This window comes from Vicugna pacos, chromosome 11 (genome assembly GCF_048564905.1).
Source record: "Vicugna pacos chromosome 11, VicPac4, whole genome shotgun sequence".
NCBI classification, from domain to species: Eukaryota; Metazoa; Chordata; class Mammalia; order Artiodactyla; family Camelidae; genus Vicugna; species Vicugna pacos.
Window position 1 is genome coordinate 87,461,321 of NC_132997.1, and position 26,304 is coordinate 87,487,624.

Below are 26,304 nucleotides of genomic sequence, written 5' to 3' on the forward strand. Positions count from 1 at the left end.
CAAAATTTGGATGAAGACCCCTGGATGCAGGCAGGACTAGGTGAGCAGAAGTGAACCATGGTGTGTGCTTCGGTGCATGTAAAGCCCTCTGGCTCAGGCCTGCCCAGCTCACTGCAAAGCATTACGTCACTTCTATTGTCATAAATGTAACATAACCTCAAACAGAGGGTGAGGAGTGGGAATAACTGTATCACAAAGCTTATTGTCCCCCCAGATAAGCCCTAACACTCAGCATTTTTATGTACTGGGCCCCATCTGGTGATACACAAACGAAATCACAAACCCACTTTGAATCCCCAGAAAGTTTTTCCAGCAGCTGGGGGAGTTATAAATACTCCTGCCCTAAGTACAGGAAATAGCTCATTGTCCCCGCTCCTGTAACACAACCACCCTGAGGTCAGAAAGGGAATGGAAATTTTTTTTAAATGCAAACAATCTCAGGCAAAGGAAGTAAAAAAATAAAGCGCAGCTATGTTGAATCTCACATTGTGGGACTGCAGGCCCCAGGACTCGAGGCAGGCAGCTGTGACCCACGCGCCCTGGCTGTGCCTGCCTGCCCCCACCTGGCCAACGTGGTACCTCGAGCTTGGCCAGCTCCTCGCCGTTGTGCAGGATGCGGAAGGAGTAGAGGTGGTCGGGGCTCGGGTCCGGAACCACCTCACAGCCCACCAGGCTGAGGGGCTGCTGGGCTGCCTTGCTCCGGTTCCGGTCCTGGTAGAAGTACAGGTGACTGTCCCTAACGGAGCACCAGCGCGACTTCCACTGGCTGTTCACCAGCACGTTTAGGTAACCTGCGGGGAGGGACGTGGATGTGGGTGGGTGTGGGCGGCCGAGGGTGCCCAGGGCTGCCCCTGCCCTGGCCTCCAGAGAGGCTCCTCTGGAATCTCAGTTCCAAGACGTGTCGTGCTTCACCTGAGAACTCCTGACCCCTCAGAGGCTGTGAATCTCATATTCTTTGTTCTTTTGCATTAGCAGCTAGACCCTTTGCAGGCAGGTTCCCTGGCCCTGCTGGATTTTGAAAAAGGTGTGTCCAGGGGAAAGTGAGCTGTGTCTTGGGCCAGACCAGGAAGGGGGTGGGGGGGGTGTGTGTAGGACATGCCTGTCCTGCAGCACCCCGCCTCCCCACCTCTGCCAGCCATGTGCAGGCAGCTCACCCCAGCCGTGGTCTCCTCGCTGCAGGTGCAGTCCCCTTACCTCCACAGCCTTAGCTTCCTCAGCTCCCTGGACAGCCGTGCCATCCCTGGGTCACTCAGTCTCAGCCTGCAAAGTCCTCCCCATGGTCAATTCCTCCTCATCTTCCCAGAAACATCTGGCCTTGGCCCTGCCTGGCTCCTGCCCTCCCTATTCCGCTGGCCTTCAGACACCTGAATCCTGGAACAGTGAAACTCTGCTTCCCTGGCTGCCTTCCACCCGGACACAGCTTGTCAGGGCAAGAACTTGCCACCTTCATCTCCAGTGCTCGGGTCTGTGCCCTGTGGCCTCCCCAGCAGGGAGCCCTTCTCTCCCTGCTGCACACAGGGGCTGTCAGCCCTGGGATGTGCCCGTTGTACAGTCCCTTCCTGTTTTTAAATGATTGTCAATGTTGGGTTCAGCTTCCCAAGGAGAGGACAAGCTTTCTCCCCTCCCCACCCCAACTTAGCTGAACATTTCCAGAGCTGACACCCTGTGCCAAGCGGAGCCTTGTCCCTAGGGCTACAAAGATGAGTAGAAACCCAGGACCCTTTGCAGGAGATTGACATCTGCCTGTGCTGCTCACCTTCCCAGAGGCACTGGCTTACCAAGTGGGTGCCTTCTCCATCCTAAGGGATTGGCAACCGCTCTGAACCTTGGCTGAGATGAACGAGGCCCATATAGCAGGTCAAAGTGCACAGCCACCTTTGCGTCCAGCCCGGTGCTGGCCACACAGTGGGATCATGAACTTCAGAGCCACAGGAATATCATGTCACAGTAGCAGAGTGGAAGACTATGAGCCCAGGACCTAGGAACTGGCTCATTCAGGCAGGCACCCCATTCGCCCATCACAATTCTCTGGACCAAAGAGAACTCTGGGTTAAGAGGGGCGGGGAGCTCAGATGCCAACTCCTGGGAAGGAGAGTGTGTTCTCTCTGGCCTTTCCCCAGCCACAGGGGACAGGAGCATGCTTCGCTGCTGAGTAACTGCCAGCAATAACCCAGCCACATCTCCCAGAGTGACTCACTGGCCAGCCTCCCATGCCCAACGCCGTGCCCCCTGAGGCCGCAGGGGCTGGCGGAGCTGAGCTGCTAGCTGGCACCCTGGCCGGAGAAGCAGGAGGCTGTACAGCCCATCTGCCGCCTTCCCAATCCGCCTGCCACCCTGCCGGCGGCAAGACACAGAGCTGAACTGGGACTCAGGAGAGGAGCCCAGGGTGGGACGTGGGCTCCACGAGGATGGAGAGGCCCAACGATGGGCAGTAGTGGCCTTCAGGGCCTGGTGGGACCTACAGCAATAAGCTCCAAGTTGGAAACCAGGATATTTTCTGGGCAAGGTCTCTGTCTCCTACTGGCCTCAGTGTCCTCAAGGCTGAGTAGGGCAGCAGAGGGCCTCCCCGGGCCCACACACGCCCTCCACCAGAACATGGAATGTTCTTGTCCGCTTAATGGCTCTCACCTGTCTCCCTCTCAGAGTCTTGCATCCCAGCCCATTCAGCTCCTACCCCATCCTTCAAGGCGCAGGTCCACAGAGCAAGAAAAGTCATTTCTGTCCCTGACACCGTGGAGCTACTGACGCGGCACCGTACGTGGTTACGGGTATAAAGCCATCATCTTTCTTGAGCTGGAAGCTCTCTGGACTGTGTCCTCCCCCTGCCGGGTCCCCTTTGCCTAACATGGTGCCCATAATGTTCCATGGATACTGATCAATGAACATAACTATAAAGACAGTTAGGAGAACAGCAACCGATTACCCTTTTCACAAGGGAGCCAGCACTGCAGCAAGAGGTCTGGTGAGGCTTCAATAGCTCCCTGCAGTGCAGTGGAGACCAACAGAAGCCGTGCGCCGTGGGCTCAGCAGCCCCAGAGGCGGTAAAGCCAGGCCCCAGGCGCGTGCCTCTGCCGTCCGAGCTGCCTTCCTGGCGGCAGGCTCTGGCCCGGGGTGGCTGCGGGTCTTACTGGATGTTTCGAAGGACCGGTCCGGAGGCTCCAGCGAGGTAGACTTCTTCCTGCCCAGGTTCATCAGGTTGCTCAGCTTGAGGCCAGCAGAACATTTCTTCTTGACTATCAAGAGGAGAGAAAAAGCCGAGTCAAGATTCCCCAGTGCCGACGGGATGGGGACAGGGCTGCTGGGTTTTTCCTGTCTTTCACGAGGGCACGTCGGCCATCTGTGTGCAGCGCTGATGGCTTTTCCACGTCAGTGCTGGGGAGCCTTCACAGACTCAGAGCTCTGAACCAGGCTCAGCGAACGAGAAGAGATGAAAGAACACCCCGCCCCTGGCAAGTTATGAACCTTCACTCAGGCTTGATCCCCACGCCCGCTTGCCGGCGTCTACCCGCTGCAGTTTTCCCCAGCAGTTTATAAACTGGAGGCATGTGGAACGGGCTGTAAGAGCCCATTAGGGTTGAGCCAGACAGCTGAGCCTCGCAGCCTGGGATGCCGCCCCGCTCCCACCCCAAGGCGAGCGCCACAGCATCAATACCGTCTCTGGTCTCTGGGACCTCAGGGTGGCCATCTGTAGAGCTTCCACACTCCGAGGCTGACAGGTACTTCTCGCTTATATCTGGCTGTGGAAGAGAGAGACCAGTGGGTGACCTTGTCTGGGGATGGTTACCTCGGAGACCTCAACTTAAGGGAAAATAACGGAGGACTCTTGGGTGCAGGCCTGGGGTCGCCTTGGAGTCCAAGTCACTGGTGGGACCTTCCCAGGTTCTCCTGGGGCTCCCTGGAGGACCTGCCTTTGCCCTCCTTTCTAAGGTTCCCTGCCCCCCTTCTTCAGGCCACCACGCATCCCTGTTCACGAGTTCTCCAGATGACTGTTCAACCAGACGTGATAGCAGCCCCATTGCCAGCGGGCAGGGCAGGGAACCAGCCCCAGGGGCGCGTTAGAGTCAGCATCGCACCTAAAGCTGTCAGGCTGGGAATCACCCACAGCAGGGGCACAAGGTCGTCTCTTGAGAATCAACATGTTACCAACACACAGGCTTTGGAGAAGGGTTGGCTTGTCCACAGAGTCAGACCCTGATTCGAATCCCACCTAGAACATTCTCTCATTATACGCCTCTCTAAGCCCCACTCCGCATGTGTATAAAATAGGGATGACATGCCTGCCTGCGTTCCCAGGGCTGCTGGGGGACCAGAGACAGTCCCTGAGGGGTCAGTAGCTGCTGTTGTGGAAGGTGAGACACTCAGAATATGCCCATCAAGCTTCTACTATAACCACAGACCCAGACCTATGGGAAACAGGCCCAGGGACTCCCAACCAACAGGGCTTTGCCAGGGACCAGCAACAGCAGTATCTGGCCGGGGAATCTGCGTGCCAGGTCCTTAGGGGGAGCTCTTGTTTCTCACCCCAAAGTGAAGAAATCCCAAGTTGACTTTGTTTTCTTGTCAATGACCAAGGAATGAATACAACAACGAACATACTGGCCCCTCTTGGGTCCCTCTAGAAGGGCTGTGGGTTTTTCTCCATGAAGGGTGGCCGCTACCTCCCCGTGGAGCAGGGGGCCTCCTCCCTGCTCGCGGCCTCTGCCCACCTGCCTGCCGGTGGTGGGGACCCCAAGGTGAGACATAGGGACCCTCTGCTCTGTGCCTACCAGGCTTCTGGGCTCCCACCTGGGAACGTGGACTGTGACTCCGTGGGTGAGGGTCCTCCCCTTGGCCAGCCCCCAGCCCCATGCCCCGACATCGACCCTGAAGCCAGTCCCCACTGCCCCAAGCGGATGAGCACTAGAATGCTTTGGGGTCAACAGACGGCTCCCCCAGCCCCGGAAGCTCTACTGGGGAGTGGGTGGGAAGGAAGAGGCTTGAAAAAGAGATCTCCCTGCCCAGGTGCCTTTCATCCCAATAACGCTTCCCCCAAGCAAGACAGTACCGCAGGTTTGTATTCTCTTCATCTGTTTCCCAGCTAAGCCTGCCGCCCAGGACGGGTGCTTCTTATGAACTGGGCTGTAGTGCGAAAGCAAAGCTCCCAACTTTACACCTTTAATTTTTACCAAAAACTGGACCTGAGCTCTTCCGGGCAGGGCAGAGGCTTACTTTCGGACTGCTCAGGCGCTGGGTGTCTGCAACGTACTGGTTTCCCTCGCACGCTCCTTCGGAAGGCAGGCCGCTTACCTCCTGGATGACCTGCAGGAAAAGGAAGGCCCTTCAGGCCGGCACTCATGGCCAGAAGCCCCTCTGGGTCAGGGGAGCGGGTGGGGGTGGGAGAGGGGACTTGAGATTTCCCAGGAGCAGAGCACCCCTCCCCCCCACCACGCCCACGTGTGGCCTCGGTGTCCAGCCGGGTGGGGCTTGTTCCTGAGGCCCCTTCAGCTGCAGGCCCCCAGGTGTTCTGGGGTGTGCTGGGGAAGGGAGGGTGGGCTTTGCAGCAAAGCCCGAACACGGCCAGAGTAGCCAGCCCTCAGCTCCGTGCGCCCCCTCTGGCCCCATCCTGGGCGGGGATGGCTATTCAGTCCTGGAGGGAGAACTGCGTTTGCCAGATGGCCCCCTGGCTCACTGTGGAGTGCCTCCCCGCTGCCCTGGTCCCACTCGGGCTCCCAGCCTTGCCTGCCACGGGCCACCCACCTCCTGAAGGGAGGAGCCTTTTAACTGACTGACGATGCCTCACTGGAGGCCAGCAGGTAAATGGATTTCCACTAGTGCCCACGCCCAGGGGACTGAGGGGACCAGACCCAGCCACAGGGCGCTCTGACCCACTTCCTGCAGACAGAGCGCTACCAGGAAGCCCTGCGAACTTGAAGGACCGCAGGCCCTTTACCCTTGATGACACCTATCCCCTTTGGAGGAAGCAGGGGGTGGGGGGTGGGCAGAGCCGCAGGAGCTCCCAGTCCCAGAGGGGAGCAGCCTGCTTCCCCAGACAGCTGGCGCCTCCCTCACCCGGAGCCACTGCTCGGCTTGGTCCTTGCTCTGTAGGCCCAGCACGATCACGTCGGCGTTCAGCGGCGTGATCTTCAGCTTGTGCTCCTTCTTCCGCACCTGCTTCTCCTTGTGCACGACGCTGCTGCCCAGCAAGCTCACGTCCAGCTGGGGGCTGTGGTCCTTGGAGGATTTGTAACACTGGAAGGAGGAGAGGCGAGCCGCTGCTTGGCCAGGGGTCCGGGTTCTGCAGGCGAGGGGGCCCCTGGGCAGCACGGGACCCCGAGAGCCGGGCCCCGCCCAGAAACACTGGAAGGCCGGACACCCTTCAAGTGCAGAGCTGTAACCTCAAATATTGGCCACGCCTGTTCTCAGCAGAGTGACCAGGCAGCTTAGCTCCCTCTCCCGGCCAGAGGTGCCCCCAGGCCCTGCTTCTCCAGCTGAGCTCATCTCACTGCAGACCCGGGCTGGCTCCTCAAACCCGTCCTCTGTGGGCACCTCCCACCTCTCCAGGGGGCAGGTGCTTTCCCTGGTCCTCAGCCTCGCTGCTTCTGCTCTTGGTCATCCTCCCCAGGAAGCGGTCCTCAGGGGACAAAGGCTGCGCTGACCATCCGCTTAGTTGGGAGATGATAACGTTAGCAAGGAAAGGGAAATATGCTGCCCTCCGGTCCTCCCTTGTAACATGGGGGTGCTTAAGGAGCTGCTTAACAGAATCACCTGACAAATCTCTCTACACAGCAGGACAGGTTGGAATCAGTGAAGAAAGGGTGTGTATGACTCCATGGAACTTCAAATCAGGGCATAAAACTCAACTTTAATTTAAAATAACAGGAAACAGGGCTGTGGTCAGAATACTATCTTTTGATTCTCTTATGGGTCTCATTATCAGTCATTCAGAATTTTCCAACTTCTAAGGAGATACCAGTGATTCTTCGGCTGCATGTGAAGGCAGCAGACACATTGGGGGTGGGGGCTGGGGGAGCCCTGGGTGGGCAGCAGGCTCTGCCCCAAACCTCCAGTGGCTGGGATGTGAGGAAGAATGAGCCCACAGCCCAGGGGACAAAGAGACCCCTGGGAAAAATATCCATCAGATGGGACCAGACAGAAAGGGATGGTCCTCACAGACCCCACTGAGAGTCTGATGGAAAGAACTAGCCCTTTCTAGTTAAGAAAAACCATGCCCATCCCTGCACAGAGCTCTACATGCAATTCCAGGCCGGGGAGAAGCAAAACCTCCTGATGTAAAAGGCTCTAAATGCCTGGTATTGGGGAGCATCCCCACGCCCCGCACCCGGGATGGGGGGAAGGGAGGAGACTGACCAGGAGCCTCGTGTCCTTGATGACGCAGAGCTGCTTGGCCCACTGGCCCAGCCACTTCTTGCGCCACAGGAAGGCGCAGATGCGGGCGTCACGCATCAGCTCGATGCTGGCCTCGGGCGAGGGCCACTGGTGGGGGGCCGCCCTGCCCCTGCTGCTCTCCTCCTCATCGTAAGACTCGTAGGAGCTGCTCACGGCCTCACCGTCCTCTGCAGGGGAGACCCCTCCGTCACAGTCCCGCCGGGCAGGAGATGCCCCGAAACAGGCAGGAGCAGCCAGTGGCCGTCAAGCCACGCCTCTTCCTCTCCATGGCCTTGAACCAGCCCACAGCCACCAACCACAGACCCAGGCAGACTTCCCAGCCCCTAAACCCCTGAGCAAAGCGTCTTGGATGCTGCCTTGGGCCACAGACACAAATAACAGAAAACCAGGAGTTTCTCCCCTTCCCTCCTCAAATCTCGTCACCTCAGACTCCACAGAAACCTCTGACAAGACGCTGCCCACAGCATCTGCCCTTGAGAAGTCCAGTGCGCCTGCTAGGGGCCTCCGTCTCCTCAACCGAAGGCTGAAGCAGTGGGGCGGGGTCTTTCCTGGGTCTTCCGGGTGGGTCAGTCTGTCATTCCAAGGGCCCAGGAGGAGGGGGTCGCCATCTGAGCCCAGAGCTGGGACAGTCTCCAACATCCGGGGGCCACTGGCTGCTCCTGCCCTCCAACAGCTGGCCTGCTCTGTCCCTGGTCCTGTCCTGGAAGCCACGAGAAGTGGTGGCTCCTTGGACATAAAAAGTGAAATGGACCACGGCAGGAGATGGCTCCGGGGAAGGCAGCCACCGTCCCATTCCCAACCGCGCTCCTCAGAGTCAGAGTCAGAGTCAGACTCAGAGTCACGGCCCTTTCTGAAAATCCACTCTCACCCTCCACCGACTCTGTCCTTTTTTCTGCCCCCCAGAATACCTCCCAGCACAAACTTAGCTCTTTCTACCCATCTCCACCTTCCCTCCGCCTCCAGCAATGAGTCCAACTCACATTTTTATTCTGTTTTTTAAAAAAATCCTCAAACTTGCCAAGAACAAATTGAGCCCAGTCTTACGCCAGCTCCACACACCTTGGTTTCTGTTCCCACCACCCTGCAATAATTGCTCTATTCTCCAGGTCTCACTGCCCTATTCAAGACCAATTAAAAAACCAGGTGAAGAAAAAAATTAAATCATTAAAACCCCTAAGTGCAGGACATGGAGAAAGGAGAACCTCAGGATGCAGGTCCAACCCCCGGCTCAGCACAGGAATCCTGTCTCTCGTAACCCTGCTCCAGCCTCTGCTTGAATTCTCCTGTGGACGGGGAGCTCACTACCTCATGATTGCTAGACAATTCCTTCCATTACTGGGCAGCTCGAACCATTAGAAAGTGGGGCCACCATCTGTTTCCCTGTGATTTCTACACATGGGATCTGTCCCCTTGAGTCAGAGTGAATGAAGCCTCTCTTCCCTCTCCACATTACCCATCAGAAAAGAGCCCATGGGCTCCCAGTCTTCTCTTCTCCAGAAGCTTAGACTATCTGCATAGCTAGGCTCCTGCACACTAAGAAAACAGAATCGCATTTAAATTAGAAATAAAAGAAAACAGAGACCACTGCTACAGTTATTCTAGCTATAACGCCAATAAAAATGTATTTTATCTTGTTTTAATATTTCTAAAAACAACCCTTTGAACGTTTTAATCTCAGTTTCCTTTAAAAGCAGTGTAGTAACGACTCCCCTTCCTACCTTAATAAGAAAGTTGCACAGTTCACAATTTTATACCTATTAAAATGAGCAAAGATTGAAAATAACGGGGCTAACCAGTGCTGGACCCTGAACTCCTACTGCTGGTGGCAACATAAATTAACACAAGCCCCTCAGGAAACAATCTGTCAGCCTGTTGTTTCTCGAACCACAAAAACATCCATACCCTTTGACCCAACAATCTTAGTCCTGGGAGTTGATTCGAGGAAACTAGTTTTTTAAAAAGGAAGGAAGGAGGGAAGGTTGCATGCATGAAGATGTTCATTCAAATGCTATTGAGCAGTCAGCAGAAGGAGGCGAGGCAAAGTATGATTTCATCCAGCGAATCATGCAACCACAATCAATGAAAGCTCTGAGGATTAGCCTGCAACTCGGGAAACTCCTAAAGCTAGGACAGTAAGCGAGAAAGCACAATTTCAATTATACATGCAAATAGATCAGTATCGAAAGGCCACAGGGAAAACTCAAAAAAAAAAATAGTTGATTTGCTTGGCAGTAGGATCAGGGTGATTTTGTGAAAAAAAAGTCCTCCTTGTCAGCACTGCATTAGCTGTACGGTAAGTGAAGTAAGAATGATGCAAAATCGTTGGGATAAACCCTTCAGTAACAAAGACTGACGGGCGAGGCTGCCGAGTTTCGTGTGATGAGCTGGCCAAATCCCCCTGCTGTTTTGTGCTTCTGGGGTTGCCCCACATGCTCCACGGAGAATTCTAACTTCTATCCATCTGCCTCCAGGGGGATGGGGAAGCTGAGAAGAAACAGCAAATCACAGTACCTCCAGCTACCTGAAGCAGCGTGGAGAAAATTTAGGGCAAATGTACCAACGATTTGATCTCTGTGAGGCATCACAGCACACCCATAAGTGTAGAATATTCTTAAACAGACACTTGGCTTCTAGAGGTCGCAGGATGAACAGGAGTGACAGGCAGGAGGCTCAGATAATCCCATCCCCCTTTGTGCTGCCCCCACAAGGGGGAACAGCACCCACTGTGTCCTGGGGTATGTCCTCAGGAAGAGAGCACAGCCACACCACGCTCTGCATCCTTTAGCTGTCTGTTCGGCTGCCACAGGCGGGGGTCTGTGGAAGGATGACACACGGCGTGCACGTGCAGGTCCCATGCACAGGGGAGGGAAGCGGGTGGCAGCCACCCCCGGGACATAGGCCCTGCCCCTGAGTGCCAGGCAGCAGCACAGCATCACTGGCATCCCAGCTCTGGGACGAGCAGTACCCAAGGTGATCGTGGCGTAAATGACTCCTTCAGGCACCTGCACCCATCGGGGGACTCCACTGCGGGGAAATCGGCCAGAATGACCTGTGTGGTATCCAGAAGCATAAAGGCAAGAGGAAGAGAGACAAGATGAAGAGAGGGACAGACCCAGAAGCAGAGACACCGAGAGACGTGCCGGCGTGGCTGCCTGCCCACCCGAAGTTCGTGCTTTCCCATCAGAGGTGGGGGGCTGTCAGGGGAGGTCCCCGCCTGGCCAAGGACATGATTCTCAGCCCCTTCCCATCCAGAGGTGTGACCTCCTATCACCAGTGGAATGTGGGTAGAGGCACTGGGCATCACTCTGGCTGGTACCTTTAAGAAGCACGAGGAGGCTTCTCTACTCTCTCATTACAGAGGATGCTGTGGCCTAGGAGGGTGGCTGAGCCCAGGCTGGAAGGAGCCTGGGTATCTCAACTACCTGCGGACCAGTAACGCCCGCTGAACACTCTGTGAGTGAGAAACAGACGTGCGCTGGGTGACTATGAACCGGAAGCGGGCTGTACCCCAGCAGGAGACTTCATCAATGACTGGCTGCACCTACTATCCCCTGCGCAGGCCGTCAGGGCACTTACTACACTTTTGTTCAGAGAGGGGACCCTGACCCACTGGAGCAGTGTGGGGACAGTGCTGAGAAAATAGGCCAAGAAGTCAAGCAACTGGTCTTTTCCAGGAAGTCAGCAAAGTCGCTGTTGGTCAAAGAACCAGAGGAAGGGGCAGGAACCCAACGGTCATTCCTTCTGGTGCGTGGGGGGGCGACGGGAACCGAAGGCAGGCCAGCTTGGACTGCGGGGGAAGCCCCCTCTTTGTGGCAAATGTGGCCAGCTCCCCCTAGTTCATCCTCGGCACTGGCAGGAGAGAAAAGGCAACTGGGCATCTTCCCACCCGCCTTGCCACATGACCTTGTGATGACCTCTCAGTCTTGGATAAAATTCATTTGCGCTCACAGTTGAGAGACAAACACCAGGATCCTTGTGACCACTTGTTTGTGTCGAGCTGAAGTGTCTGCCCCACAAACTGGCCCCTGGGAGCGTCTGGGAGGCAGGCCCCGGCGGGCACGGGCCACACCCCAGAGCGGTGGGCTTAAGGTGCATGGAGGTGCTCGTTGGGGTGAGTCAGTGCTCCCACCTTCCAGACGCACCCAGACAACCCCACCTCGCTCTCAGTTCTGGTCTGAAATCAGTCCAGTCGGTGACCGGGCAACACCTCACAAGCAAGCCGACGTCTGCCCGCAAAGCCAGCCTCTTAGAATAAAATACCCGCAGACCAAGAGGCCCTCACCTCCCACACAGCTCCTGGGACCACAGACTGTAGGTCAAGTGTGAAGAAAGAGGACAAGAATCCCGTGTGACTCCAAGTGACTGGTCCCATCTTATCCCTGGTCCAGTTCTTTATGGAGCCAGCAAGGCCCCCTTCAGCCAAGTTCATTCCCACCACCAGGGACCCTTACCGCTTACATCTGCAAATTGCCTTATACTGTCAAAGACCTTTCCCTTACGAACGAAGGAAAGAGAAGGAGGTAAGAAAGAGGGAGAGGACCAGAGTCTAGCTGCCCGGGAGAGCAGCGTCGCAACCAACTCTTTCTTCCAGAACCTGCGAGGCCTTTCTGTGCTATGGAATCCCCACGGCAAGAGCATTTCCAACGTCACCAGGCAGAGAACAGACAGCTCCAGTGTGAGCCCTGCCCCCATAGCACAGGCCATCTTTTTAATACCTAAGTTAGGTCGGTCACTAGGTAACCCTCCAAAGGTTGGAAAAAGGTCTGTTCAGAGAAAAGCCGAAGTCCCCACCAAGGCCTGCAGCTGCCTCCTATGCCCCCATCTCCTCTCTCTCCCCGCCAACCCCACCTGCTCCTGCCACACTGGCCCCTAATCATGCCAAGGGCTCGCCTGCCTCAGGGCTCTTGAATGTACTGTGCTCTCTGTCTGGAAAGTTCTTCCCATAGGTATCGGCCCCACTCACTTCCCTCTTCATTCAGGAATCCACCCAAGGTCGCGTTGCCAGAGAGGCACCCCCACCAATCTAAAATAACACCCCCAGCCCACCCCAACCCGGCCCCTGCGGCTTTCCATCCTAACACTTGTCACCACCCAACACATCCTACACTTAATTCTCGTCTGTCTTCTCTCACCGAATCTGAGTGCTGTGACCACCGAGTCCCGCTGACTCCTCAGCACTGCCGAGTTCCTGACTCCTAGAAGCGTGCTTGGGAGCACACTGACCATTAGTCCAGTGAAAGAACCGGGAAGCTGGGCTTTGGCTCAGCCTGTCCACGTTTGCATTGCTTCCGAGGCCTCGTGCCTCTGGGCCAACACACCTCTCCTCTGTCACATTTCTGTGCTGAATCCAGCAACATCCAGGCGGGACCACAGAAAGCATCAGACACAGTAAACCAGCGCACCTTGGACCAGCCGGAGCCCCTCCTTGCAGGTGGGCTGGGTCTGCAGTACCCCATCAGCTCCCCATCAGACAGAGGCCAAATGCTCTGTGCTGGTTCTCAATTCGGGCCACACTCTCTGGTAAGGGCAGCCCAGACTGCCCCATGTCTCCAGCCAGGGTAAGCGTGCCAGTCACCAGCAGAGGGCCTGGCGCCGGCATCAGCGCAGGACGGGGTTAGACCCCTCCAAGCCCCGCCCCAGGATGTACCATTGAGAGATGTGTCATAGGGTTCAGCCTCTTCATAGTAACCCTCTGGAGACTCGATCCTTGGGATGGAAAGCTGTTTCCGCTCTGGAATCTGCGGTATGAACAAATAAAACAAACATTTTCAGATGTGATATACTGGGAACAACTTGGAATTAACCCTTTGGGTGGGAAGAGAAGGAAACAGAAGACAAAAATACCCAGCTTGGACCTCAAGCAAGCCGGGAGGGAGAACACAGGTTACCATGACTCCATCAGCCACCCCATCCGCTGTTTGGTTTGCATCCAGCTGAAGGCCTGTGGGTGCGTTGCTTAACCTCACCGAGCGTCAGCTTCCTCCTCCACAAAATGAGGCTCAGACTCCACACACACACACAATATTGTTGTACATATAACGTAACGCACTTAAAAGTTGAGGGGGTGTCAGGCTGTCATGGTGGCCATTATGGCTTCTAAAGAGAATATCCTTTCTACAAAGACAAGGGCTAATCAGAGGCACACAGAGAAAGAGGACCAGATTTCTAAATTCCAAACTTCTCCTATAATAAGTTCAATCATTTGTTAGGCAGATACTGGATGGCTCCCATGGACAGGCTGAGGGAAACCTTCAAGTGGTCAAGAGTCAGTCCTGAGAGAGACTTAACCAGGCAGTGAAACTCACAGCTCCTGAGAGAGGGCGTTGTGGATGGCACTGTAACGGACGAGGTCCAGACCCCACACACCCGGAGGGTGTGAGGAACATTCTGGTTCAAGGAAAGATGCTCAGGGGACAGGATCTTTGAGCTGAGTCTCAAAGACAACCTGGAGCTTCTTAGGTTTCTTAGGAGGGTGAGTGAGCACAATTTGAGTAGAATGAAAAAAAGCCCACGGGCAACCACAGAGAAGCACGGAGCATGAAATCGTTCTCCTCCCTAATTCTGCCTGTAAAATGGGCGCTAGATTCTGAAGGTCATCTTATAAGCAATAGCAAGGGAGAAAAAAGAGGTCAACTGTGGCATGAATATGACGATACATAGGGCATAAATGTGGAAGCAGCCATCCTCGCAGGTCTCCCATGTCCTTCTGCATCAGGAAGCCCCTAAGGAGGCCCAGGAGAATGTTCCTAGTGAGTTGAGAACAGAAACGGTAAAAGCTGATGTGCATTCCCACTCCGGGTTCTGAGAAGTCGTCGTGCTGGATGTCGCACAGAAGCAGGCCTGGGCCTCCCCAGGGAGCGCCAAGCATAGAAGAGGCAAGGCCCTTGGCTCAGACAGACCCCTGGGCGGCTGGGGATTCCCTACCCTACCAGGAAGATGGACAGGAGAAGGGGAGGGATCTAGAAACCTTTGCCTTGAGTATGAGCTTATCTGGGGAACCTGTGACCGAGGGAGCTTCCCTGGTCCTGGCCCAGGAGATGGTGGGAGGCAGTCAGCCTGGGTTCGGGTCCCCATGGGACAGTCAGTACTCAGCAAGGGCCACACGGGTGTCTACTCCCAGCTGCCCTCAGGGCAGAATAATCTGCAGGGCTTCACCAAAACCAGGCTCCCCACAGCCATGCCTTCTGTGGCCTGGCGTCTAGATCCACTTATCTGGCTTTTAGAGAGGATGTAGCTACGTCTGAATCTGGGCTTTAGGGATGCACAGACTTAGCCATGGGTAGGTGATAGCCTTTCTGGGCCTCACTTTCCCTCTCTGTGAAATAGGAACAGCACTGGGGCTATTTTGAGGATTCAAGGTTAGAGGAGAAACACGTAATTACACAGACACAATGGCCTGTTATCAGAGGTCAAAGGAGCAAGCAATTCTAAACTCTCGAGATTCAGAAGAAAAGACTATTATTTTCATTAGCAGCATCGTTGTGATGATGAAGGTGGTACACGTTCAATGAAGATGCGGAAGAGATGGGACTTCAAAACCGGAAATCATGTTCTGAGGGTTCACAGGAAGGGGCAGGGGAGAAAGCCACCCTGCTCAGCATGATTTGCCAGAGGTCAGCAAATTCTCTGTAAAGAGCCAAGAGTCAGTACTTAGGGATTTGCAGACCATTTGAGGATTTGACGTCTCTGATCTCAGCCCTGCTGTTGCCGTGCAAAAGCACCTATAAATAACACACAAGTGAACAAGCTTGACAGTATTCCAACAAAACGTTATTTGCAAAAGCAGGTGGTGCAGAGATTCGGTCAGGGGCGGTGCTTGCCAATTCTGATTCCGATTAGACGTGAGAGCTGGGGATGACGGGTGGCAAGGTGACCTGAGGCATCCTTGCAGTACTGAACAACCCACCCCAGAGTGCACCGTAGAAGGTCCCTGGAGGGGGTTAGTGGATCCAGCCCCGGCTCCCCAGACCCACCAGGGTAACTGTCTTCGGTGGAGTCAGCTGCTTTCCCCTAGATCAGCTCACTGAAGCCCAGCGCGTGTTCAGGCCTCAAAGGGGAGATGGGGTGGAGACGGCTGTGTGAGCCAGCAGCAGAATGCTGCCAGCAAGCATCTGTTTCCCTATGGCGACCACAGCACCTGGCTGTGCAGACCGCAGTCTGGAAGGGCCTCAGCTGCCTGAGTCACTGGCCACACCCATGAGGTTGCTCCTGACCCCTGGCTGCCCCTTCCCGTGCTGGACAGGACTGAGCCTGGGACAGAGGCCACACTCTTGGCCTAGCCCTGGGCACTGAGGACCCCAGGCAGGCACCCAGCTCTGCCACAGCCACCAGCAAGCCTCGGGCCAGGCGTTCAGTGATGAGCCACAGTGGTGCCCTGAAGCTCTGGGGTCAGGGTGGGAAGGGATACGGGTCTCTGTCTGAGGGAGAAAGGTCACAGGGTCACCTCAGGCTGCCATGCTCCCTCCCTCCCCGCCAAACTATTTGCTGCTCTGGTTCTCCTCCTGGAAAGAGCCAGATGACACAGCTGGTTCCCCCTCTGCCCTGACGTCACTCCTCTAGGGGTCTTGGACTAAGAGCTACAGCTGCTTCGGCCAGACTTGACCAGAGAGGAGGCCCGAGGGGGAGCAGATGCGTGTGCATGTGGGCAGGGAGGGGAGCACCCCGGGATACGCGCCTCCCTTCCTCACTCCACATCTGGAAGGCCCCTGGGCTGAGGGTAGGCGCCCGGGACAGAACTAGGAGGGACCTAGAGAAGGTCCTTCTCAGCAGAGAAATTCCACCAGGAAGGGAGACCACAAAGTCCGCTCGCTCTGCTGGAGTCTCCCCAGGGCCTGGAGTGTGTCCACAGGAACCATCACCACACATCTGCGAGGCCGCCCCAGGACTGTGGGGTTCCTGGGTGGTACTTACCCAGTTCCAGCACCAGGTTCCTCTCAAGCCTCTCCAGGCCCCGACGGCCAGCAGACACAGCTGACACGGGGAGTCCGCCCTCGGGGACAGCCCTGCCCTCACGTGCCCTGCGTCTCACATACCGGATCCCTTGGGGCCTCTGTACCCAGTTCACAGGAGCCTGGCGAGGGAGCAGTAAGAGCCAGCCAGAGTCCCGGGGCTTCCAGGACTTTGTGACCTGATCAGTCTACAACCACAACCCGGCCCCAGGCCCCAGGCCCCCCCAGTCCACCACCCACGTTTGTAAAACCCCGACATCCAAAGCAAGTCAGTGCCTGGGAGACTCTGCCTGGTGAATGCCCCTCTGCCAGGTGTGACCCGTAAGCAGCTGCCCCAGGTGGGGCGGGCAGTGTCATTCCCACTGCACCAAAGCCAAAGGCACCTTGGTCAGAACCAGACACTGAATTCAAGATAAGGAAGTTCCAGCCCTGGCTCAGAGCAGCCACCTTCCCTCCCCAGCCACCCAGTGAGTGGTGCTGAAGACACAGCACCTCCCACCAGCTGAACACCGGCTGCAGTCGGATGGGAGCTGAGGGGCCGTGCCCCCTCCCCCAAGTCCTAGTGCTGAAGGGGAGGGGAGTCTGCAGCTAGAAGGGACAAACTTGTACCTTTACTCTGCTAAAAAGACAAGCTGAAGTCTGGGAGGCTGCAGAGCAGCCTGGAAACCAAAAAGCTGCTTATGAATCCTGGCCCTGCTACCACCCAGTGGTGGCACCTTGGCCAATTGTTCTAACTCTCTGAGCCTCTGTGTCTTCATATGAAAAAAAACTGACAAAAGACATAGCACGTGACAGGTGGTGGGAGGACCGTGTTTGTGTGCACGGGGTGGGCAGAGCCTGGCAGTCACCGGCATAATGGGTACACAGGGACTCAGGCTCAGTCCGTCAGATCTGACTCAGCCTGAGATAAAGGGTGCTCCCCAGCTGTCGCCCACTCGAGGGGCCTCCCGTGGTGGGATGCCCAGGCACCCCAGACCTGCCCTGCCAGCTGTGAAGAACCCTGCTGCTCCCAGGAAGGCATGAGTGAAGGGGCCGGTGTGGGGTCTGGTGAAGGATGGCTTGGTATGAGCTCAGTGACCATGGAGTCCTATGGTCCCACTGTCCTTCTAGAAACCCTTCCCAGCTCCTGCCTCACACCTTTTCTAAGAAGCCTCCCCAGCCAGATCTGATAGTGGAAAGAACTTGGTTTCAAATTCTGCCTCTGCCACTTCAAGGTTGTGTGACACCGGGACATTGTAAACCTGCTGATTCCCAGATCCTCACCCATAAAATGTAAATGCTACCCCTCACCTCCCTGAATACTTAACATAGCCTGCCACGCCCAGCCTCGGTCCACTGAACAAGACAATCGATCGTAGGAGACAGATGCTCACGTTCCTTTCACACCAGGAAACAAAAGGCCAGACACCCTAAATAACTTGCTCAAGGTGACAAAGGAGCTAGTACCTGGCAGAGCTGGGATCTGAACCCAGGTCTGCAGGATTCCATAATCCCATCCAGCTGTCCATGAACATATATGTGTGTGTGGCCTACTATGTGCAGATACAGGACAGGAAGCAGCAAACGAGAGACACAATCCCTGCTCCAGGAAGCTTACATCTGATCCAGGAGGCAGATAATAAACCTAGAGGGGGTAACCGGGCAGTGGGGCCGACAGTATCTGGGGCAGGCACAGAGGTGGGATCCCTCACAAGGGCAGGCCAGGGAAAGTCTGTCTAAGGATGTCTGAGAGATGAGGAGGCAGCAGCCATTGAAAACCCAGGGCCCAGGAAGTGCAAAGGCCCTGAGGCAGGACTGCCCGTGTGGCACAATCCAGGGACAGAAGGGAGGTCAGTAACGAGCAGATGCGATGAGGCTGGAGATGCAGCTGGGCTGGACTGTGTAGGACCTGGGGCCCCGTGAAGGACTCTGAATGTTTTCCCCCACGTTCAGTGAGAGCTCTTGGTGGGTTTCAGGCAGGAAGTGCAGGGTGATGTGATTTACATATTGGAAAGATACTATGGCCTGAGCTGGTGACCACAGCTGTACAGGACCCTACTCACAGGGTGCTGGGAGAGCATGGCATAGCCTTGGACACATGGTGGCACTTGATAAAGGAGGCCCCTCATCTCCCACGGCCACTCCTCTTTGCACTGAGCAAATGATGTCGCCTGCAGGCAGGCTTACTTGTCTCTGTCCCTCCCGGTGCCTTGCCCCAGGTCCCCCACACAGGAGGTGCTCTGGAAATGCTAGAAGCCTGGTGGGCTGACATCTGTGGGGACAAATGGAAGTGCAGAGGGCCCACATCAGGGAAATGAGGGGTTTCCTGGACTCACACTTACCATCTTGGGTGGCGGGAGGTCTGGAAGGCTCTTTTGAGGGGCCAAGGAGTGCTGGCCGGGCTCCCCGTTGGTCAGTGGGTTCTGCTCCTCGGGTGCTGTGGGCAGCAAGCAGGAGAAGGCTTCAGTGAGGGGCGCCCAGCCTCACGGCAGAGGCTCATTATCCAGGAATGCCAGGTCACCGAGCCTGGTGTTTCTATTTCAGCAGGTGTTAATTACCCAGGCAGGCCGTCCCTGCGGCCAGTGCTGTTTTTTCCTCCAAGAATAGGGTAGACCTGCCACAGGCAGATTCCTCCAAAGGAACTGGTTTGAGGTTTCTGGCAGGCTCCACACCCTCTCCTCCACCTGCCCTGTGTCCAAAACGATCTAGCCACAGAGCTTGAGCGAGCAGAGGAGCTGCCCGGGGTCACTATATTGAGCTGCTCTCAGGACCGACCCTGTGATTACCTCTGTCCACCCCACAGTTTCCCCGGAAGGCAAACAACCTCGGGCACAGTGGCTGCTTTCCTGCAGGGGGACTTCTGCTGGGTCCAGGCTTGGTGGCGGGGCAGGAGGTGGAAGAGCCACAAAGGGAACTTGGCCACTGACCCTCCGTGTGCTGTTAAGGAAAAGGCACCAAAGGCTCTTCTGAGCCTGACCACTTCAGCCCGTGGCCTAAACAGCCCGCGACAGGCAGGCTTGGGCAGATCTGGCCTTGGAGCTTCAGTGGCTGACGTTGTGAAACCTTTAACAGGACTGAAAGCCTTGGAGCGCTGTGTTCCCACCTCTCACTAAGCCTCTGCATTTGAGTCGCAGGCTTGAGAGCTAGGAGAGGGGGCTTCTAACCCCCTCTTCTCTGCAACTGGGCAGCTCACAAACCTCTGGGCCTCCCTGAGGTCCTGCTAAACCTACTCCCGAGGGCTTTTCAGAGGAAAGCAGAACACGACAGAAGACACCATGAAAGACAGTATGTTCTTCCAATGGAAGATAAAATGTTCTGCCAAGAGATCACCTTTGAACAAAACCTTTGAATGTTAAGGCAGCTGTTGACATCACCATTTCCTCCCCATCACCTCTATACCACCCCCCCTCCCCGCCCCGCCACTACACATAAAATCCAGACTTCTATCAAAAAGACATAAAGCTGGGGCTGTGGAATCAGCACCATATATAGCTGCTTTCTTAGTACATCTGAATTATAACTTCCTATTCCTGGGATGATGCTGGGAAATGCTGAGAGATTTTAGGGACAGATTCCTTATCCATGAAGGGAACGGGAGACCTTTAAGAGGCAAGGAGGAGGCCTGATGAAACATCCCAAAATACATCAACCCCAAAATACCATCAACCAAAATATGACTTCCAAAAATAACTCCACCAGGCCTGTCTGTGGTGCTGGCTGGGAGCAAGGAGGGGTGGGATGGGACCAAGGCTTATACCTGCCCCCCAACCCGGGCGCTGGCCATGCCCTCAGCAGTAGCCCTGTACCTTTGTCTTGGGACTCGGCATCCTGTTGCTTGTGGACGGTCACTTTGTTCATATAAATGTACTCCTCATCAGAACCTACAGAAGGAAGATGGAAAACACAGGCTTCACGTGATTTCATGAAGGGAAAGGGCTTCTGGAGAGAAACAGTGTTCCCCCGCCCCTCAGAGACATTGTCATCCACTGGGATTCCTGTAAAGGCATACAATATTTAGACTTCATTGAGTCACTGTAGAAAGAACTAACAGATGTCCAAAATAAGAAATGTCAAGTTTCTGACTGTTAGTTTTCTAGCCTGGGGGGAGGGGAGGGTAGGAGAGGGTACAGAAGAATAACTTAGGAATAAAAGTCTTAAGTGGAAAAGCACCCATACCTCAAAGAGCTGCCTCATATTTCACCAAGCAGAGATTTCTCTGGGTTTTCCTAGCATTTCATTTAAATTGTAAAACACTTCTATCAGTCATTCTCACCCTAGTCTGAATTACCTGCATGGGCTAATCAGAGTGATGGCTACATAAGACAGGTCACGTTGAGGATCTGGAAGTTTAGCTCCCAGTCCTCTAGGTGGAGTGCCACTGTGCAGGCCTGAGCTCTGGTTTGGAGGGGTAAGTGTGCTGGGAATTGCACCTGGAGCACCAGCAGCTACCTGCTCTACCCTGTAGCAGCCCAGCCCTTCCTCTCCTTTAAAAACATTTCTGTACAGGTTGTCACTTTCCTGTGCATGTCTAGGCAGAGAAAAGCTGGTCTGACTAGCCTTTCTAACACGGCTCCAAATGCCCCAAGGACCCTTTCTTCAGAAGCCTGCAGACAAACTAGTGCTTCCTAGTGCTTCTCCTCTTAGAAATCCTCCTGTACTTCTTCTGAGGTCCTTAATTTGCATTTCCTAGAAACTTGCGGCTGATCAATTCCAGTGGCTGGAGTCGGTGTTACCCAGCCAAGGAGCCCAATTCAAACTCCTGGCGAAGGAGGCAGTTCAGCACTAGTCAGTTCCACACCACAGACCGCCCAGACTCTGGCCAAGAGGCCTGCATCAAGGGAGCCGCGAGGGCCCAGAGGAACAGGAGGAGGATACGGCTGGGTGGATCTTCCTCCATCAGCCTGTGAGATCGCTGCCCCAGTGCGCAGCCCTGCCAGGACCTGTCAGCAATGTCACCCCTTTACCAAAGGCTGCAGCCGCTTAGAGGAAGGGAATGTGAGGTCTAAACATAGTTAGCCAGTTAGCTGCAGCTTGTATTCATCCACTGACTGGGGCCCAGAGGGCCTGGATCAGCACCTTCTCCAGAGCATGGCACGGGGTGGGGGGAGAACGCACTCTGCAGAGGGAGGCGGGAGATGGGGTGGGGGGTGGAGGGGGTCTCAGCCAAGCTCTGCTGTTAACAGTAATTATGAGCAAAACACCTAAGCCACATGCCTTGGTTTCCTTGTCTGCACAGAATACAAAATAACTGTGATGAAACAGTGCCTATTTCTACCTAATTGAAATTTTTGATGATGTAAAACTCAAATATTAGGGAATTTGGAAAAGTAAGGTGGTCTTATAACTAGCAAAGTTTGAAAATGACAGCCTAAAACATGGGAAGCAACTCAGAGGCTCAATAGTAGGAAAATGGTGAAATACATACACCATGGCCCATCAACGTGGGTGACAGGTCGACTTTAAAAATAAACGACTACTGTAGTGTGTAAATTGGCACAACTATTTTGGAAGTGATTTTGGAGGATAGTTTCATTTTAAAGTGTTCATATTCTTTAACCTAGCATTTCCCCTGCCAGAAAACTACCCTGAAGATAAACTCCAGCAGGCAAACAAAATTTTCTTTGAGGATGTTTAACTGTAATATTTTGAGGGTTTTTTTGTAAAGAACAAAACTTAAATGCCCACTAATAATAGGGGGTTAGTTGAGCATTAGTGTTCATTCATCAGTGAACACTATCCAACTGTGAAAAATAACAAAGTAGCTCTACGTCTGCTGTTTTACAGAAATATCTAAAACTTACAGTTTTAAGGATCATGTTTCAAAAAAGCAAAAAAAAAAGCATGTGAACTGTCAACACATGGAAATGTGCACAGGTAGTAATTCTCAATGTAAAAATAATGCAAAGCAGAATACAGAGGCAAACAAACCACAGGTACATGAAAATATTCTGATGACAAATAAAGATCAAAAAAGGAATTGAAGAAACGTAAATAGTGTTCAGTGTTCATTTCTTTCTTCATATTATTGACTAAACCTACACTTCGGTGCAAAAGGGAAAAAAGGCAACATATTGCTGTTACTGTTTTAACTGTTAGATTCTGAGCAGGTGCTTCCTCCCCAAGACGGCGATTTGTAAATTGCAGAGAAAACTGGCTCTGGCGGGTTCCGAGGCCACGCCTCCCTCCTCGGACACTCTACAGGCTCTGCTTGACTAGGTCTCGATTCTCAGTGTTGCTAATCCACTACCATCCAGCTGGTAAGTAAGAGGCTCCCAGGACTGTAATCCTGTGAACTTGGCCCTGGAAAGGGGAGGCTGATGAGCTGTCTCATGTCTAGGAAGCAGCAGCCTTGGGTGGGAGAACTTTCTATCGTTCCCTGATTCATTTTCAGAAGTGCAGTAAGCACCAGCACTGTGCTAGGCGCTGGGGATACAGCAGAGAACAAAACAGACGTGGTCTCTGCCTTCATGAACCCACCGTGTTGGGGGAGGGGGGTAGGCAGACATGGATGGGGTGGTTGCACAGGTGTGGTAGGAAGGGGAGCTCCTTGTGCTCTGAGCGAGTGTGTGGATCCTGGGGGAACGACCCCGTGTCTGAAGAGGCTGGTGGTGAGGGGCACGGGGGAGGGACACGTTGGATAGACAGAACATTTGAAGCGTTTCCTATCACAGGGGCAGCCCCAGAAATGTTCCCAGAGTCTCTGAGCAGGGGATGGGGGGCCCTCGGGGTTAAGACAGAAACAAATAGTAGGCCTCCAATAAACAGACCTCAATCTGTGCCTCAACTTCACCGTCTAGACGGAAGGCCAAGAGAGGAGAAGATTCAGCAATACAACAAAGATCAGAAAATGGACAATTGCATTTGAAAAGTACACACGCGCACACACACAGTCACGCACACACACACAGTCTCACATACACAGTCACACATACACATTCATACTCTACCCCAAATGTGTGGGAGCAAACAGCGGCCCAGCCAGTGGAGACCAAGCCTATCTCAAAATGATCAGCCTGCCTCCCCCTACAAGTCCAGTCAGGCTGAGTTAATTTTCTGGACGATACACAGTGAGGTAGGCCTGGGAGGTTAAATTTTAGGGGCTTTGGCTTGTATCCGGTGCAGCATAGTGATTAACCTGGCGCAGACTAACCTGGAACCTGGAGAGATGAGGGGAGTTAGAAGGGTTAGGTCCCCTGGGCTCTGCCGCTCCCGGCCACGTGCCTTGAACAGGTGACTTTCCGAGCCTCAGTTCCCTTGCTGGTGATGGGGAAAACAGTAACTCCCCCACGACCTCGGCATGTGGGTGAGGTGACACAGTCCAAGCCATTTCATACACCAGGACGGGCGGGGAAGTGCTAAGTGCACGAAAAAGGCCAGCTGCTGTTACCAGCACTCTGCCATCGAAGAGAGGCCAAGGGGGCCAGAGAGGGGAGTCCTCACACGGTGGCTGATCCCCCCGGGCCTCAACCTGGAGGGCAGAAGTGACAGCCGATGGCCTCCGCACGGCTGTGCACAATCATCAGTGGTCTGGGTGCGCCCTGGGGGGCGATTCACACTGTGGAGCCCCCTGACCGGCTCTCAGCAGCTCCCACAGCCCTACAAACTGCAGAGGCCAAGGGTGGGAAAGGTCTGCCTTTATAAAAGCGGAACATACCAAGACCAGGGGTGAAACAAAGGTCATCCTGTAGCAAGCTAGAGCTAGACCAAAAAGGGGACCCCACACAGGTGGCTCTGATGCAGTGGTGAGAACCGAGGACAACGGGTCAGACCGATCACAGGGGTGCTTTTTTTAATTTCCAACAGAGGAGCTCTTTATCATTAAACATTTTCAAGTCGGAGCACATCTAAATGGTCTGGGAGTGTGCTTTTGAAAGGATTCCACCGATGAATCCTTCTGTGGAGTGATTCATCCCTCCCTCACCTACCTGCCCTGTGATGTGGATTTCCCACGTGCCCTTCCCACCTTTGATGTGCTGCTGACCAGCACTCAGGGCAGGGCAGCAGACACTCACTACAAAGCCAGGAGGAGCCTGGGAACCAGGGAGGGGCCTGGGGAGCCGCAAAGGCAACGAAGGGGCTCAGGGAAACCGCCTCTGATGAAAGGCTAAGGGGGCTGGATTATTCTGCCCGAACTGAAGGCCACTGGGCATAAAGCAACACGCTCCAGCTTTATGACTTCTCTGATAATCAGACAATAGAGACTAATTCTACATGGGACAAAGAAAAGGAAAAGGGACTTTGAAATGCAGCCCAGGAGATGCAGGTTGGTCAGCAGGGGGATTTCCTGACCGTGATGGCCAAAGCAGGTGCACTTCCTTCTCCTGGCACGGGTTTGGGCTGTTCCTACTGCGAGGCAGCTGGGCGAGATGCCCTCTTAGGGTCCCTACTGTCCCAAAATATCATTTTGAATCCTCAAACATCCGATATAAAAATAAACTCTCCTAAACTGTTACGACTTCACAAGAAGGCTTTTCTTTTAAAAAAAAAAAAAAACAAAGTTTGGGCTAGAAATGAAGCCATATGTCCACAAGGAGTCTTATACAAGGATGTGCAAAGCAACCTTATTATTCATAATAGCCCAGATCTGCAAACAACCCCAATGCCCATCAGCAAGTAGATGGAGAAGCAGACTGCGGTCTCCTTGCAGAATGGAATACATTTCAGCAATAAAAGGAACTCCTGGTACGATCCACAAGATGGAAAAACCTCCTGGTAGCGGCCAGACAGAAAGCACAAACCGTATGATTCCATTTACATGAAGCTCTAGGCTGAGCAATGCTAATCTGTGGTGGGAGAAATCGGAACAGTGGCTGCCTTGGGGTGGGGGTACGGAGGAACTCTTGCCCTGGGAAGGGGCGAGAAAGAACTTCCTGGGACAACAGAAATGTTCTGTCTTATTTTCGGCGGTGGGTACACAGGTGTGGACAGCTGTCAAAATTCACTGAATTAACTTAAGATCTGAGCTTAAGATCTGAGCACCTGGCTGGGTATAAAATCTAGCTCAATTAAAAAGACAGAAAAAACAGTGAACTCAGGGTTCTATGATGTACAAAGTCTTAAAACGAAGTTTTCCTGTTTTCCCTTGGGCTGTGTGTCACTGGGCAAGTTATTTAAACTCTACAGGCCTCATCTGTAACCACAGCACCAGCCTCGCTGGGGTGTCTTGAACATGAAGCTCATTAATACACGTGCACTGCAGTGTTGGCTGTTATGATACCAGTTTATTTTCACCTCCCTACTGTCAACCATAAGGAGAAGTGCTTTGAAAACGCTTTGCCTGAAACCTCATTCATGGGCTACTGTGTTGAGTGTTGAGAGATTTCTGGGTTCCCGTTCACGTCCCAACTCCTGCACTACTGTTTTGGGCTGAGCTGTGTCCCGCTCAAAATTCATAAATTAAGTCCTGACCCCGAATACCTCAAAATGTGACTGTATTTGGAAGAGAGGTCTTTAAAGAGATAATTAATGTTAAATGAGGCACTGAGGTGGGCCCTGATCCCATATGAATGGTGTCCATATAAGAGGAGATTTGGACACAGACATCCAGAGGAAAGACATTGCAAAGACGCAGGGAGAAGGCGACCATCTAGACCGTCTCTCTTCAAGGAGAGAGGCCTCGGAAGGAACCAACTGTCTACACCTTGACCTCAGATTTCCAGCCTCCAGACTGCGAGAAATCTAAGTTCCACTGCTTAAGCCAGTCTGTGGGGCGTTCTCATGGCAGCCAGGACACCTTCCGGTTGTTTCCCCGGGGACCCCTTTCCTAAGGCCCTGGGCCACACTCACTGCTGCTTTTGGTATAGAGCCGGAGGAGCTCGGCCAGGCCGCTCTTCTTCACCACAGCTGTGCTGCTCAGGTTCTCCTGGTCAAGAATCTTCAGGAAGTCATCCAGCTCTGTCAGCAGCTGCTCCAGGGCTAGGGAGAGGAAACAGAAGAAGCCTTTACAGCGGCTGCCCCCTCCCCGAAGGCTCGGCTCAGATACACCCCTGGA

The 26,304-nt window shown here is 54.2% G+C and overlaps 1 protein-coding gene across 7 annotated transcripts in view; it reads right to left on the reverse strand.

Annotated features, from left to right (window-relative positions):
- The window catches only part of AFAP1L2 (actin filament associated protein 1 like 2), a 90,654-nt gene that overhangs the window by 8,372 nt on the left and 55,978 nt on the right, over positions 1-26,304 (reverse strand). For 6 of the 7 annotated variants that reach the window (XM_072971936.1, XM_072971935.1, XM_072971937.1 and 3 more), the window contains 10 exons: positions 26,100-26,228; positions 20,120-20,194; positions 18,656-18,750; positions 13,034-13,124; positions 7,348-7,553; positions 6,049-6,228; positions 5,209-5,298; positions 3,653-3,737; positions 3,129-3,233; positions 580-791 (listed from right to left, as the gene is read on the reverse strand). In XM_072971936.1, the coding sequence (XP_072828037.1) occupies positions 580-791; positions 3,129-3,233; positions 3,653-3,737; positions 5,209-5,298; positions 6,049-6,228; positions 7,348-7,553; positions 13,034-13,124; positions 18,656-18,750; positions 20,120-20,194; positions 26,100-26,228 (1,268 nt within the window). Of the gene's footprint in view, positions 1-579; positions 792-3,128; positions 3,234-3,652; positions 3,738-5,208; positions 5,299-6,048; positions 6,229-7,347; positions 7,554-10,351; positions 10,436-13,033; positions 13,125-18,655; positions 18,751-20,119; positions 20,195-26,099; positions 26,229-26,304 lie in introns of those variants that run through there. The other variant, XM_031682581.2, reaches the window with a different exon arrangement.